At 43.9% G+C, this 15,871-nt stretch overlaps 1 protein-coding gene and 1 long non-coding RNA gene across 3 annotated transcripts; one reads left to right on the top strand and one right to left on the bottom strand.

Moving 5' to 3' along the window:
* Nucleotides 1-2: 2 nt before the first annotated feature.
* Nucleotides 3-2,381, top strand: LOC116653325. 2 transcript variants are annotated; one of them, XR_004306904.1, is made up of 3 exons: nt 3-217; nt 861-961; nt 1,896-2,381. It is a non-coding gene; the product is annotated as an uncharacterized LOC116653325 (long non-coding RNA). The 2 variants fall into 2 exon arrangements; XR_004306903.1 differs by lacking the exon at nt 1,896-2,381 and having other exon boundaries at nt 861-1,150.
* A 91-nt stretch (nt 2,382-2,472) lies between these two features.
* PGK1 (phosphoglycerate kinase 1) lies at nt 2,473-13,438 on the bottom strand. The gene is made up of 11 exons (XM_015860450.2): nt 13,293-13,438; nt 12,091-12,141; nt 10,824-10,979; nt 10,563-10,707; nt 8,645-8,748; nt 8,236-8,355; nt 6,238-6,352; nt 5,775-5,954; nt 4,919-5,096; nt 4,551-4,649; nt 2,473-2,949 (listed from the first exon to the last, which is right to left on the bottom strand). The coding sequence occupies exons 1-11, from the start codon at nt 13,355-13,357 to the stop codon at nt 2,909-2,911; spliced, it is 1,254 nt and encodes a 417-aa protein (XP_015715936.1). The 5' UTR covers nt 13,358-13,438; the 3' UTR covers nt 2,473-2,908.
* Between the last annotated feature and the right edge of the window lie 2,433 nt (nt 13,439-15,871).

Below are 15,871 nucleotides of genomic sequence, written 5' to 3'. Positions count from 1 at the left end.
GTCCGCCCGCCCCTCCTCAGCGCCCCGGGCTGCGTGCTGGGCTCTGTCGGTGGCGGCACCTCAGCGAGCGGAGGGTCCGAGCGGGACTTGGTGGGGATGAAAGCTCAGAAGTCCTTCTCAAAAGGCCGAGCGAGTTGTTGTTACCGCTGTGAGTGAGGTACGCCGAGGAGAGCCCGCAGGGAGAACAAAAGGACCCGGAGCTCACCCTTACCTCCAGGTGAGTGGGGTTTCTGAGCTCACGAAATGGCTGCTGCCCACTGGAGGCCCCTCACAGAGTCACAGAACTGCAGGGCTCGGAAGGGACCTCGGGGTTCCATGGAGTCCAACCCCCTGGTCAAACAGGAGCACGCTCCCATCTACTCGACTCTTACACTTGAGATCCCCTCTCAGCCTTCTCTTATCCAGGCTGAACAGCCCTACGTCTCTCAGCCTCTCCTTGTACAGGAGATGTTCCAGGCCCCTCATCTTTGTGGCCTTCTGCCACATGCTCTCTTGAAATAGATAGTTACAGATAGACAAATAGTTACTAAAACTAAACTATAGGCAAAGGTTAAACATCTGGAAATTGTTGTTAATCAGCTGCTGGTCATCAAGCGTACAGCTCCTGCAGACTCATGCAAGGACATTTCATCCCCTTTGCTTTAATATCTGAAAAACTAAGCATGTCTAGTTCTGCTGTTGGTTTGTTCTCAGCACACAGACCTAAGAGTGGCAATAATTAGAATAAGGCATGGAAACAAACAAACAAACCATTCTAAGACATACATAGCACGAATCCAAAAGTCAGGTGCAAAAATATTTTTGAGTGCATACATCTGTGTTCATGGTGCATCACAACTCCTTGCTATATTTGATTACAGACAGCTTTGTCTTGTTGCTTTTGATGAAGAGGAGGAGGACAAAGAGGAGGTAGTGGCCACACACCGACCTTTCACTGTAAATACCAAAGGAGATATGGAGGGTAAGTCTTGTTTTTGCTCCATGGGAAGCCAGCAACACAGGATTCCAAGAGCGACACTAAAACAAGCCTTGCTCTAACAAGGCCTTGTTTGCCAGAGCCAGACAAGAACAGACTGTTATAAAACACGGTGGAACGTTTGTTATTGTAGTAGTAGATTTCCAAAATCCATAGTCTTTTTGTGGCTGACAAGCTCATTCTTTTCTTTGCCTCGTTACTGCAGCTGTGGGAGGTCTGCACCCCTGCCTGGAAAACATGAGCAGCAGCTAGAAAGCAATCCTAGCAAAAATCTGCATCATTCATGTGTAATCAGACAATGCTTGGGAGATTTACAAAGGAGGGAGGGAGAAGACTTACAGTGCTGCAATCATTTACATTATTTCTGGTTGCTTTTCAAGTGTCGCCTTTAGGTTTAAAATGTAGCAAGTATAATTTTCATATATACCTTCATAAGCACTTTAACTTGATTGGGTTTTAATTTGCATCCTGCTGTGACCAAGTACCATTTAGCAAATAGACCACGTCTGTTTATAACACATACCTCCATTTTGTCTTGGCAGTACTGTATACATTACATACTTTAACTTAAAAGCATGCTCTGTATTGCAGCTTATTGCTCACCTCAAAGATTCTCTCCACAGCTCATCCCTGCGTTGTTCAGCTCAGCCCACACCCAACACCCAGGATGGCAGTGTGATAGTACTGCAGGGAAGCCACTAGGTCTAGAGCAGGCAATCACTGCTTTATCACTGCTCAGTGATCCAGGAGAAAGATACATATTTGAATCACTGCATTCTTGTAGTTCTTCTGAGTAAAGCTTTGTATGACTGCTGACTTGATCCAAAACACACTTTTGGGTGATTTGTAGCCAATGTGATTTTGCTATATCACTGAGTTTCATTCAGAGCTACCTTGTACTTACATTTGTGTCCTGTAGCAGGTGCAGGAGCCAACCCCACAACAGCCAGGATCAGAATAATCCCAACTTCATACATTTGCACCACATTGGTGCTATTCCACTGACAACGCTTGTAGTTCTGCAATGTGTTTGATCTGTAAACAAGCCTGATTATCTGTTTTGCTCTGCTTGTTTTAGCACTTTTATGCTCACATACATGAACAAGAGTATTGCAGTTCTGTTTGTGTACATAAGGGGGAAGGCAAAAACCTTGAGTTCTTACCTGCCTGCCTTCAAAGGTTCCAGAATATTTAAGTTAGAGACATTAGCTGTCTACTGTGCAGCAAGTTTTCTCTACAATAACCACATTTGAAGCTTTGACCACTTTTTACTACACCTACTATTAAAATTTCATCTTCTCTCTTACTTGATGACATGCAAGTTTTGATGTAACACCAGATCTACAATAACTTCCTTACCAAAGTTCACATTGATGATGACTGGATGCTTACAGATCCACGGGGTAAAAAAAATAATAATGAGAAAGATCTGACTCCTAGTGCTAGAATAAGGGTATTTTAATGCAAAATCTGAAAGAAAGACTACATACCAGCTGTCAGCATTTTAAATATGTTTATTCAGCAGCTATTACGATCGGCCTCCAAAAAACTGGAGTCCCCTTTTGTTTTTGAACCGTGTCAAGTGACAGAAATGCCTGCTAGGAACATTGAAGAAGCTACACAGTGCACTCCTTTCTGAGAAACAGACATGTCTAAGAGGGATTAATCTCTCTGAGAAGGCAAAATATAAATATATACACTCTAAATCCACAACAACAGTTTAAATGCACTACATTATAATTCAAGTGGGATAAGAGTGAACACATCCAGATCATGTAAACTGCAGCCATAAAATATCTCTGCTGTCTTCTCAAATCCTGTCCAGTTTGTGTTTACATCCTGTGATCTGCCTATCGCAGAGTTGAAATACAGAAGCATAGAAGTGTTGAATCTCAGGGGCTGTGCACAGTAACGGGGGTGATACGCTGTTCTCTACGCGTTGCTCAGGGCATCCACGCCAGGAAGAACCTTACCTGTGAGTAGTTAAAAAATACCAATAAAGTTAAGAAGTACTTGGCTTTATGCTTACAACTGCAACAATTACATATTTAAAAAACAGAAACAAGCAAAATCCCCCCCCAAAAAAACACCTTAAACTATAGGTCACACTGTTTCTACATGCACTCCTGCTGATGTTTGTGGCTATCGCAACTTGTGGGTTAAGCTGTTCCACACAGTAAATACATTTTAGGGCTGCAGTGAGTATCCAGAGCATATCTGCAGACAGATTCTTAACAGCCCACAGTCATCGGTGTTCAATTAATGATAACGGTGTGATTCTGTCCAAGCTCCTGCTAGGGTCAGATCCAAATACTTTAAGATATCCCTCCACAAGTTTGATGGCAAGCGGTTTTATTATAAGACCTAGGAAGTTGCTGCCATACTTCCTTCAGTCCCTAGCAGCATGTAGATAGGATTTTGGAGTGTGTAATGAAAACTTTATGAATGAATGAAGAAAAATAAACAAGACCTTCTACAAGACTTGAGATTTTTACTGTGATTAAAACATCTATGTCCTGATAATTAGATATATCACTGCAATGGGCAAGAGTAAGGAACATGCTCATCTTTGGGTATGGCTCCCCAAATTACTCAAGTGCACTGTTTTCTAAAGCATCTTCTTAGCTTTCTGTTGTTCTTCTTTAATAATGAAGAACATAGGGGTGTTTTTTGGGGGGGAGATGGAGAAGGGGGTAAGAAAACTTTTGAATGCTCAAGCTGTACAACTGTACTGAATTGTGCCACTGTTCACAGCCCACTAGTTGTTTTAGTCGGTTTTTGGGGTTTTTTGTTTTTTTAAATCTTCAGAAGCTTCTCTAATTAACCAGACTTCCGTTACATTTAAAAGATCACACACAAGCCCACATTCTGGGCCAAAACTTAAACAATTTTGTCATTTTGGATAAATGAGTTGCACAGTGCTTCCTTCTACCCATCTGCATTCTTTCCCTTTAGCATCACTCCCTAGGCAACAGAAACAAAAGCTCCGTCTCACATACAACTGCTGGAAACCAACAGCTGCAATGCAGTTTATTGCAGTTTCCCTTCTACAGAGCAGCTGACATTATTAGATACTTTACACATACTGGGAAACAGGTAATTACCAATTTTGGATTGTCAGTACTCTTGTGCAGCTTTGTTAAGAGATCGCTAGAGGGCTCCCCAGACCAGGGGATTTCCAACAGTGCTCTCAAAAGGAAGCTTGAACCAAAATGTGACATGATTCTGATCCCTGACAAACTGAGCATTGCAGACAGTCTGGTTACCATGTCTCTGGGAAGAACCAACAAACAAGAAGCCTCTCTGAAAGCTGTACCGCTTCCTATTCCAGCTTTACTGCTGGGTGGGAGTGGCAGTCTATGCACTTTGCAAGAATGTTCCATTTTCTTTCCTCTTTCTCTAGGGGGACAAAATGAGAGCTAGGAGGATCTTATGTGCAACTCCATTTGTTGAAATAGAAAAGACACTTATTCTGTTCTGGTGCCTTCCTGTATATCAATGCAAGGCAGAGCACCCAGAACTATCTAATTTGCCAACACAAGTCAAATAAGTCAACGCAAAAAAAAACAGTTACCCTCTAGCAGTTCCAGGCTGGCACCACCTCCAGTGCTGACATGGCTAACTTTATCTTCAGTGTTCCACTTCGCACAGCATGTAGCAGTATCTCCACCACCTGTAGTACAAGAAAAAAATAAATCAGCAAGGCAAGAAATTGAATTTGTTCAGCCTAAGGGACATAGCCTTGCTACAGGCTGCTGGTGCTCCCAGATCTTCAGCATTAGTTCATATAACAGTTTTGAAAGTCATGTCTGCAAGCTGAGGTAGTAGATGAAAACATTACCATCAAAGAAAGATTTGCCAACTCTTTTTAATGCGGTTCTTAGCAGGCACAAACTTACTTGCTGCTTTTATAAAGACAAGAACAAACGTGCAACTACTCACCAATAATGGTGATGGAGCCCTTTCCAGTTACTTCCACCACTTTGTCCATCAAGGCTTTGGTTCCTTTGGAGAACTTGTCCCATTCAAAGACTCCAACTGGACCATTCCACACTATTTGTTTGGCCCTTCCCACAACTTCAACAAACTTCTTAACACTTTCAGGGCCGCAGTCCAAGCCCTACGACAAGTAAGAGAATTCAGAGATGAGCTTTCTGGCAACCCTCATCTAGGATCACCGATACCTTATTGATTGGATAAATCAATAAATACTTTCCCCCCCCTCCTCTTTCAATTGACACTGAAGTTAATAAGGCTTTTGGAAGGCCTGATGGTACTGGTTCTGCGCCCTCAGATTTGCTGCTAGTTTAGAAACAGGAGACTAGTCACAAAGCAAGAGTTACTCCAGGCACTGAATGCTAAGGAATAGAGATTTGCAAGCTGCTTCTGTGGGGTGGAGCTTGGTGTGGTGTTTGTATTCTGAGTACAAATAAGTTATAAACAAAAAACACAAAAACAAAACACAAAACCAGCAATGTCAGATGCATGAAGCCTTGTTTAGAAACTTTTGCCAACTCTAATTATGTTCCAGTCAAATCAAAGGGATTTACACTCCATTCAGATCTGAAAGTTGTAGAGAAATTTTGCTGTTTTAATCCAAATCCCACAAAAGCTACTTTAAGACTTAAAATTGTATCAGGACAAACCACAGTGTTTTCATTTGATGAAACAAAAATATTTTGTGCAGTTATACAGCCTTCAGAAGATCACAATTACTCTTTTAATTCCTATAATGAGTGTTTTTCTTAACCCAGTGCTCCCTGTTACTTTTTCTTGTCCCTTGTCTATTAAAACCTACCATCCAGCCAGCAGGAATGCCTGAAGCCACTGTGGCTTCCCCAGTCTTTGCATTCTCATCAAATTTGTCTGCAGTGATGAAGTCAACTGGCAAGGAAATCTTCACACCGTTTTTCTCGGCCTTGGTCATCAGGTCCTTGACAATTTTGGATCCCTCTTCATCAAACAGAGAGTTGCCAATCTACAAAAAAATTATGTTGGAAAAACAAAAGAAGCATCTGTTTAGCTATTGGTCATTATATATGAGATGAACAGCAGTCAAGCCATAAATACCATCCAGAAAGCAATTCTGCAGAGCTGTATTAGAGCACTAAGACACGCACAGCAAGCCAATTTTTGCAAACAGATTGTCGAGCAATTTCTGGGTGCTCCCTACTCTCTATAGGGTTTACTCTCTCTCCCCCTCTCTTATATATATGGGTCACCCTTTACTAGAAGTAGACACAGAATTGCTCTTTTCATACCTCCATGTTGTTTAGCACTTTGAGGAAGGTGAATGCCATTCCACCGCCAATGATCATCTCATTGACCTTATCTAACATGTTACTGATCAGCTGGATCTTATCCTGAACTTTAGCTCTGGAAAAGAAGAAAAGAATGAAGTGTAGTCACTGCCCCAGACTCCTCAGGCAGACCTTACCCTATCATTAAGTAAGACAACACCAAGGACTTATTGCATAAAGTATAAAGCAGAATTTTTCAACTGCTATTCAGTAATGGCAATACTGAGATATTGCAAACTCATTCTAAGAGAATGATTCAACAAGGAAGTTACGGGGAGTGAGCAGAAAGAATTTGGCAACTCAGCAAGCCAGCATTAAAAAGTATCTTACAAAGACACTCTTTAGCCCTCAGTTTTTTCCTATTGAAATATAAAATTAGCTCGGCACTTTCTGACTATCCAGCAGCACACGGCAGGGATCAGAGCACTGCCACTCACAACTAATGTCCCAGCTCTACCACAGGCCAAACTCCTGTAATCAGTTCAGGTCACATACCCAAAACTCATAACACAGATTCAAACTACTAGGATGAGCTGCTCTGCCTAAAAGCAAATGGCTGCTTTTAGCACAAGATGTGAATGATAATGGAATAACAATGCCACAGTCACTTTTTGTGGGAGTGGCAAGAGGCAGTAGTGAATAGACAAATCATTCCTCTTTTATGCCACTTTCTGTAAAAGTCAGCTTCATAAAGGCCTCAAGATATTACCCTAGGCAAAACTTTGGCTGGTACTCAAGAGACTTGCATTACAGCCTCAGTTTGGCTCTGCCTTCCTTGATGACGTTATATAAAACCCTTTCCTTTTCTTTAGTTAACTCATCTCTAAAACAATGATAACAACGCAGATTTCATTAATAAAATGCTTTCAGACCTAATCACTAAGAACACATATTGCCTCCACTCTCCCAACAGTAGCAACTGTGGGGAGCTCTGGTGTCCATCAGCCTCCAGCAAACACTGCCACTCTGTGGGACCTGTATGATAAACAACTGACAAGATGTACAGACCCAAGGCAAAAACCTGCAGGATGCAGTGTGCAGCTCCAAGCAAAAGAAACGTGAAAGCTATTTACATTTTAATTCCTTTCCTTTGTGCACAATCCTGCTTCTAGTGCTGAAATTTTTGTTTTCCAGCACCATTCATTTTCACCTCACTTATTAATACATTTGTCCTCAGTTCATCTTCTGGGTCCAGTTTTGCTATACATAAACAGTAAACAGTCTACAGCTGAATCACATACAGCTCTAAATTTTGGAAAGGTACTAATGAAAAGTAAGCATTGCTCATTGTAATCAAGATCACATAAACCTTTACAATTTGATGCAAGAATTATTACAACTTTAAAAGCATGTTCATGGGTATAAAGAGCAGGAATAACCACATACTTCATTCACTGAGGAAATGCTACAGTGTCCAAGCTTTGTGTTACTGTTCCAAGTATTTAAATTCTTTGTTGTCAGACCTGACAAACTGAAACACTTGTTTCAACATGCAGACATTTGGTGATGCCCCTTCAATTCTCTTTGTACACTTGCTGCTGCTTAAGAGCAGAAGCCCCAACAGCTACAGTAGGTCGCCACTGCATTTCGATAGACCGTGTCAACTTACACAGTGCTGAGCTTGCAGGATGCTTGTACTCTGAACCATGGAGGAAAGGTCACTGACAGTGTTTCAGGGCCATCGTGTGTATCAGCTCTTCTGGGTCAACTGTACAGCAAACTGCTATGGACTGTCCCTTATTTAGGGAACGTAAGCAACCATGAGATATGATGAGCAGACTCCTCATGGACACAGTAAGCTAGACTCCAAATAATCCATAGAGATTTCAGGAATTACCTACACATCTGAACTGTAGGTACAGTTCAAAGGAAAGTACTTGTTTGAACAAAGCCAGAACTCTTCATTTGTTACAGAGGTGCTAAAGAAAAATAAGTAGTTTGCATGTGCTTGAGTCTTACCCTCCAAGAATTGCTAAGAAGGGTCTCTCTGGTTTCTCAAGGGCCTTTGCAAAATAATCCAGTTCTTTCTTCATCAGGAAGCCAGCAGCCTTCTGAGGAAGATTAACACCTACCATGGAGCTGTAAAATAAAGATAAGAGAGAGGAAAAGAAACAATGTCGCATCTATAACAACCTAAAAAGTGAATTCAAGTCTTAAGAAGCTCAGCTGTCTCATGCTCTCAGAGAAAAACTTTAAACCATACATACTATAGACAATTACCTCCCCTAAGTACATCAGTCAGGAACAAATACAGAAAAACGATAATGGGATAGTCTCAAAAAGTTAAAATTCAGTGAGGATAAAACTTGTTTTTCCACAGCAGGCATCATTCTGCAGTTCTGTCTATGGAACAAAACCAGATACACACCTGTGAGCACGGTGGGCAGTTCCAAAAGCATCATTGACATAAACATCTCCCAGTTTAGAAAGAGAGGCTCTGAAAGCCTCCACTTTTGCAGCATCAGCTTTGATCTAAAAAGCAAAAGAATGACAAGTTTGTGCTACTCACACAAAACTGAAGTGAAACTCAGCAGTTTATAAGCAATGACCTTCTAAACCCAAAGAAAAGATGAGCTGAGAAATTCAGCTGTTCATCCTGTGGGTGTCTTTATTTTATATACTCCTCACCAATCCATTAGGAACAACAAAGACGTTTAAATGGTTTAAACTCCGTATTAAACTCTGAGAGCTTCCCATAAAAGCCCTGAGGACCATTCCCATTTCTAACTGCATCAGTAAAGCAGGCATGGACTGTAACCTTTTGTTCCCTCCAACAGATTTCTACTTATTGTACAACTTGTTTATTACAAGTTCTCACATCCCTATATACCTTCACAAGTATTTGTTTTCTAACTTTCCCATCCGCCCTTACAACTTTCCCAACCACTTTTACATGTCAACAAAGCATTCTACAAAACACTTTTCAACTGTCCATGCAGGCGCATATCCAATCAGAGCTGGGAGTCCCTTCTCCTCCTTCTAAAGGTGTCCTTGGTTCTCATGCTGTTTATCTTGATTCACAGCTGCTGCTCTGAACAGCTTTTCTTGTATTCCTAGAGGTTAACTTATTTATAAGTTAAATTAATTTAGCCTGCACGCTGCAACAGGCCACAGTGACAGCACAGATTCTAGAACAATGCTAGAACTGCTCCTTCACTTGTTAAATTGTCTGGCTGTACACGAAGAGATGAAACACTCCTGTTAAAGCCATTAACATCTGTAAGCAGAACATGAGAGACTGAATGAAGGAAACACTACCACTTGATTGGCTTTGGTCAGACATTTTCCAAGCAGCATCTGATAACCTACAGACTTGTATCTGCTCAGCTCTTCCCTCCCTATAGGCAGGACATGATGGTTAAGATGAGTTTCTCATCTGTCAGCAGTACCATCCTGCGCTGCCCAGCTGCAATGCATGCTTCTGTATGCATATTAGTCTACAAAATGAAGGGACTGTTTCTCAAAGCAAATTAAGTTCTTTTCCCATTCTTCTCCCTGCCACTACACTGGCTTTCAGTTGCACATGACTATGGTAAACTTCAAACTTGCCCAATTTCCTATTTTCATCTGCACAGGCTTAGCTACTCTGGGCTATTTTCTTAAGCTACTGGATTCCTGTATCAGCCTCTAAAGGTCACCACACGGTGTCAGCATTCCCCTCCATGCAATGAATATGAAAGGAGCCAAAACCTGTGTAAAGTCACCAGGGTCACTATCGCTAAGAAAAGCAGCCATCTGGAGCAAACATTCTTCCTGACCTTCAAGAAAATGTCAGAGGTACAAGGCAGCCTGGTTCGCAATGGTTACCGTAAGAGCAGGCAGGCTTATAACAGGGTTTGATAATTTCTATGTTGCAGAACATTCAATCAGCATATTAAAAAATTAGCCAAAGAGACAAAGTTGCAAGATTCATTGCGGCTAGTGCTGTGGGAATGACACCAACAGACCTAGAATTTTGTTTTAGACATCTCCAAGCCTAATAAGCAGCAATGAGAGTTTCCTAGACAGCCCTATTTCATTCCTTTTACGGAGTGCAGCAACCCTGGCAATGATTTACAGCCTTTCACTTAAGCTGTTTCATCTTGGATATTCAATGCACTTGTCTCAGACTTTTCCACTGCATAGTACAGGTGATGAGACTTGCTGAACAAAGGCTCTCTGGTCCCCTTTCGAGAGTGAATTCATAAACAGCAATTTGAGCAAGCAGCTAATTCATCATTAATCTGCTGCAACCAAGGTCCAAGGAGCAGAGAAGGCACACACAGAACCTAGACTTGAAGTTTCACCTTGTTCCCTGAAGCATCCTTCCCTTTCCCTTCTTCTTCTACATGGAATCGGAGGTTCTCTAGCAGGATGACGGAGCCATCTGCAGGACTAGCACAGGCCTTCTCCACCTCAGGACCAACACAATCCTTCAGGAATGAGACCTCCCTGCAAAGACAAGATATACGCTGTCATTCCACCACCTACTCTCTTTCCAAAAGGAAAGCATCCAGGTCCACTCACAGGGAGGGACTGATGCATGTTGAGCTGCTCTGGTACTTCACCTGCCCAGGAGAGCTTTAAGCTCCGCAGCTACTGGAGCCAAGGAGTACTTGTCAGGCATGGGAACTCCATCCGGGCGGCCCAGGTGACTCATTAAAACCACTGACTTGGCTCCATGATCCAAGCAGTGCTTGATGGTAGGGACGGCTGCCTTGATTCTGGAATGGCAGAGAAAAACAAATGAAAAAGAATTCAGCTAGAGTTTACCATGCAGGCAGACTTAGTAACCACTTACACAAGAGCCCTGGAAGTTGTTCTTCAAAAAAGGTAACAGAAAGAGAACACGAGCTGGGTAGAATGATTACTTAACAAGTCCATTCTACCTCTCTTGTTCTCACTGTTTAGTGTATTCTAAAGGCAGCAGAGCATCGCCAGCAGTACATCCCTAAAAGGGACACCGGGTTTCTCAGTAACTTACACTTGCTGGGACAAACATCTACAAGCCCATCATATCTCACAGAGCACAGCTGCCCTGGTATTAACCCAGCCTATTCCCTTCCCAAGGAAAGTGACAGTCCCTGAAGCACAGTCATTATGAATCATACACCAAATAATTTCCCCATCCCCGTGTGCTTTCAGGTTCTCTGCTGTGATCTTCCACGACATGTAGGAGATGGAAGTGAAAGGTACCTTGTCATTTAAATTCTGCTGATTGCTCATAGCTAAGAATTATCAGGAAACATACGAATATTACTGGGCTCCTGATCTGGTCACTGACATTGAGCCGATAAGAGAAATGACAGGAATGCTGACCAGTTGTGAACAAATCAGTTACCTGCCTACAAATGATGGACAAGCAAGATAAAAAGACATTGTATATCCCTGTTTCTAAGCCCCGTGTCTTCATATGCTCCAGAACAAATACGTAAACCAACAAGTTAACAGAGGGTAAGGAGGGCAGATGGTCTCCTGGATACTACCATCAAGTACAACAGTCAGAGCCAAATAGACTCTAATGTGTCTGTAACGTGGCCATAACGTTGCAAACATACTTCAGAAATAAAGGTTAGGACCCATACAGTTATGTGATACTTTGTATGTGTTCTCTACAGGATCTACAGTGAGAAGCTCTATAGTAAATGTTATAAAATGTAGTAAGTGTAGTAAATGCAGAAGCATTTAAGTAACCTTTCTGAGTCATTGTAATACTCTGGTACCAAAAGTGACAGTGTAATCATGATACCATTCGAGGTACTGCTAACAGAATGGGCTAAAACGAGAGAGAAAATAGACTTTGGCCCATCATTTCGGATGGAAATTGGGTCTCACCTTTGATTATTGGTTATTTTGTGATCCTTCATAGGGACGTTGAAGTCAACCCTAAAAGAAAACAAACAGAAAATAAGTTTCTTTTACAAAGAACGAGGGAACCTGAAGGTAAAGGGGCTGCCCTGAAATGCACATCAGTAGAGGCAGATTTCCAGCTGCTTTGAGCACAAGTTCCATTACAAAGCCCACCAGATATTAGCCATTTATTCTTATAACAACGGTACAACTGGAAAACGGGCATCAGGTTGCATAGCATCAATACAACCCAACTCTCATGACTACAGCATTGACAATGCCTCACTCCTCCTTTCAAAGCCATGCTCAGATCTGGCTGGGAGCTTCCTGTCCTTTGCAGCTCTAATCTCTCTGGAGCTGAGTGCTACAGCTTGTCACATCCCGTAGGAAGCCCCTACCTAGATATAGGGGCAACTTTCCCCACACACACACCAGAGTTATGGATGAAAGGGGAGGAGTTTCGGCGGCCATTTGTGGTTCTGTGCCCACGTGGTGAGCAGCAGGAAGCCGGTTGTGTAACAGCACAAATTACTCACAGAGCGGCTTCTCTCCTCCCTGACTCACGCAGGGAAAGCGCGGCCCGGCCATGGTGGCTGCACCATCTTTATGTGGCGGGGAGGAAGGCGATGCCTGACCGACTGCAACCGAGTTACCACACTGACTCAATCGCTACCTTACACTATACACAGAATCACACAATGACCCGGGTTGGAAGGGACCTCAAGGATCGTGTAGTTCCAACCTCCTGCCTAGCAGGGCCACCAAACATACACATTTACTAGATCAGGTTGCCCAGGAGACCCCATAGATCCCCATAGAGACCCCATAGATCCCCATAGAGACCCCATAGATCAGGTTGCCCATGGCCCCGTCCAACCTGGTCTTGAACAGCTCCAAGGACGGGGCATCCACAACCTCCCTGGGCAGCCTGTTCCAGGGCCTAACCACTCTCCTAGTGAAGAATTTTTCCGTAACATCCAACCTAAATCTTCCCTCTTTTAACTTAAAACCATTTCCCCGTGTCCTGCTAGTCGCTTTATCCTCCGTTATTCCACATCCGTACCAAAAACACCCTTATTTAGTAGCTCTCCTTGAACGTTTTGCCGCCTGCCCCACACGGAGACACACGGGAAGGACAAAAGCTGCGGCCGGCTCCTAGTGCAGCTCCCCGCCGCACGGCTGCTCACCTCATAACGACCCTCTTGCCCTTCACATCCAACTTGTCCAGGGTGAGCTTGTTGGAGAGAGACATCTTTCTTTACCGCCGCTCCTCACCAATCCGTCCGCTCCCTACCGCAGCCGCCCGCGCTCTGTGGCGCTACCGGGCCGACCCGCCGCTACGCCGACCGTCTCGTCCGCATCCGCCGCTGATTGGCCCCACGCGGCAGGCGCCGCGCTCCTATTGGACGAGCGTCCCGCCCGTCAGCCGTCCGCCCGCCCCCGCCCGAGGCCGCGCTGCGGCGGCGGCCTGGTCACGTCCCGCACGGAGCCGCCGCCTCGGGAGGGGGGATGTTGGGAGCGGTCGGAGCGAGCCTCGGCCGCGCGGCACTGCGAGAAGGGAGCGACCTGTGGGGGCCAGGCTGAGCCAAACAATGCTTCCAAGTGTTAGTTTAGGGCCGGGTCTACGCCAAGGGCCATTGTCCTGTACGTCAGTGATGCGCTGCAATGGGCTGCGTGCTGTGTGAGAAAGAAGGTCTCACAGGTCATGGTGTGGGCCGACGTTTGTGGTGCTGCCATTCTCACTCAACAGGCACTTGGAACATCCCATCTGCACCAGGGCTGCGGTGGGAGCCTTGGGATGTGCTGCTCCAAGAAGCCCGGACAGGCCTCAAGGTTAGAAACATCCATTCAACCAAGAGATTTGGCAATCCCTGTAGCATTATCTATCGCTTTGAAGTCGTAGTCTGTGTTCAAATTAAAATAGGTCTGAATATTCACTGCAAGGTAAATCTAGAGTGGATCCGAGGGTCCCTCATGCGAGTGCAAGTTAGTAAACCTGCTCTGAGCTTCCAGAAGGCAGCAGGGTTAAAACAGAGCCCAGAGTGCGGGTATCTATCACCAGTAGGTGGGGCAGTCCAGCACTGCTGATGCTCAGCTACTGTTCACCGAATCAAATTCTGAGCTGGCCCTTAATGCAGCTTTCCCAGAGTCCAGATTTGCTTTCCTCAGTATGTGAATTCATTCAGTATTACCAGGCCTTCTTTTGAGTGTGCCATCTCTTAGTAGTAAAGAAGCATGAAGGAGAAATGTCACGGTGCACGGCATGCTCACAGTAACCTGAGCACCCGCAGTAATACAAGATGCGAGGAGGTTTTATAGCAAAGCTGCTCGAGGAGAGGGGACACTCCACTCCACTACAAATATATCCATGTAATAGGCCAGCACCGTGTAATGTCTTCAATGATCTGAAATGAGGAGCTCAGCGCAGCTATAAGGGTGTACTGGTTTGGGCATCACTGCAGCCATCGTTTGCAAGGTGGACTCAGGTTTTATGTTTGCTTGTTTTTCTCCATTTGTTGGGAAGATGGGAGAGAGAAGAGGGAGGAAATCACATAAGAACTTCACATAAGAACTTGGGGGAGGATTAATATAATTCCAAATGCGATATGTGCATTACAAGGAAACTGAAGGAAGGAGGAGCGTTACAGATGTGTGTTCAAGAGCTCATTTCCACATTTGAGTCACCTTTCTGCCCTTCCTGCTGGTTGTGAAATATCTACATCACTGCAAATATTTGAAGACAAAATGCAAACAGCTCCAAACCCGTGCCTTTAAAGTAACTGATACAACGAACTCAGAAGGGCAAAGGATAGGTAAATTAAAATCAAAAGAAGGATGAAAGGATGTGCTGTGACTAGCTGGGAAGTCATTTCACGGAACACGAAACAGACACAGCCATCATCCACACCATCCTGCCCTTCAGAGCAACAAAAGAGCAACGGAAAGGTTTGTCTGCCTGCCTCTCATTGCAACAACTCCTCCCCAAACCGCCAGCTGCTCCCTCTGTGTTCTTTGCCTGATCATTTTCACTTTGTTTCCGCTTTGCTTTACTGTGTTTTAATACGTTTCTTTAATTGGTCTTAAGCTTTGTGATGTAATGTCTTGCTTTGTTCATTTGTTAATTGCTCACAGACTGCCCTTTTCACTGCAGTTTCTCTTACCTCTTTAATGAGGACAGTTGCTTTGAGCACGAACCAAAGTTCACATAGCTGGGGCAGGCAGGCCGTGGAAGCATGGCACAGAACAGAGGTGAAAGAAGGTAGCGCCGATTTCCTTCTTTGCTGCTTTTATGAGACTGCTCCTCTGGCAGATGAGGCCCCTCTGAGGAAGACACAATGATTTGCAGCCTGTTCTATGTTCCCTGGTGATGCCTATTGAGTTCAGTGGCTCAGCAGACTGTACCTGCTTTGAACCCAAGCATTTTACAGCAAGGAATGTTCTTCCATTTCTCAGAAATCAGCTGAGCACAATCCTGCTCTATATGTCCCCTCTTTCATCTTGCATCTGGATGTATGCACACAGCTCTCAAGCTCTTGATTCATTTATCATTGATGCCTTTAATGGGATACAAAAGCCTTGAGTTGTTTTCACTTGTGATGTAGTAGCCATGATATGAATTCATAGCTACTAAAATCATCCAGTCAAGTGAATGGAGAAAAATAACACTGACAGTAGCACAGCTCTGGTATCAGACAGGTGCTGAATTCTGCTGCAAAGCCCGACCTTCAGGGCTCTCAGACTGCTCTGCAGAGATACCTTCTAAAAA

The sequence above is a fragment of the Coturnix japonica genome, chromosome 4 (assembly GCF_001577835.2).
Source record: "Coturnix japonica isolate 7356 chromosome 4, Coturnix japonica 2.1, whole genome shotgun sequence".
In the NCBI taxonomy this organism is placed as follows: domain Eukaryota; kingdom Metazoa; phylum Chordata; class Aves; order Galliformes; family Phasianidae; genus Coturnix; species Coturnix japonica.
Note: the sequence above shows the minus strand (reverse complement) of the source record. Positions and strands in the feature narration are given on the sequence as shown.

Excerpts from the sequence above, each read along its gene's own strand:
- PGK1 (XM_015860450.2), bottom strand. The coding sequence starts at position 13,357 with ATGTCTCTCTCCAACAAGCTCACCCTGGACAAGTTGGATGTGAAGGGC. Across the intron at positions 6,353-8,235 it reads TTCTTAGCAATTCTTGGAGG|AGCTAAAGTTCAGGATAAGA; the intron begins GTAAGACTCAAG and ends CTTCTTTTCCAG. Across the intron at positions 5,955-6,237 it reads AAGTGCTAAACAACATGGAG|ATTGGCAACTCTCTGTTTGA; the intron begins GTATGAAAAGAG and ends ATTTTTTTGTAG.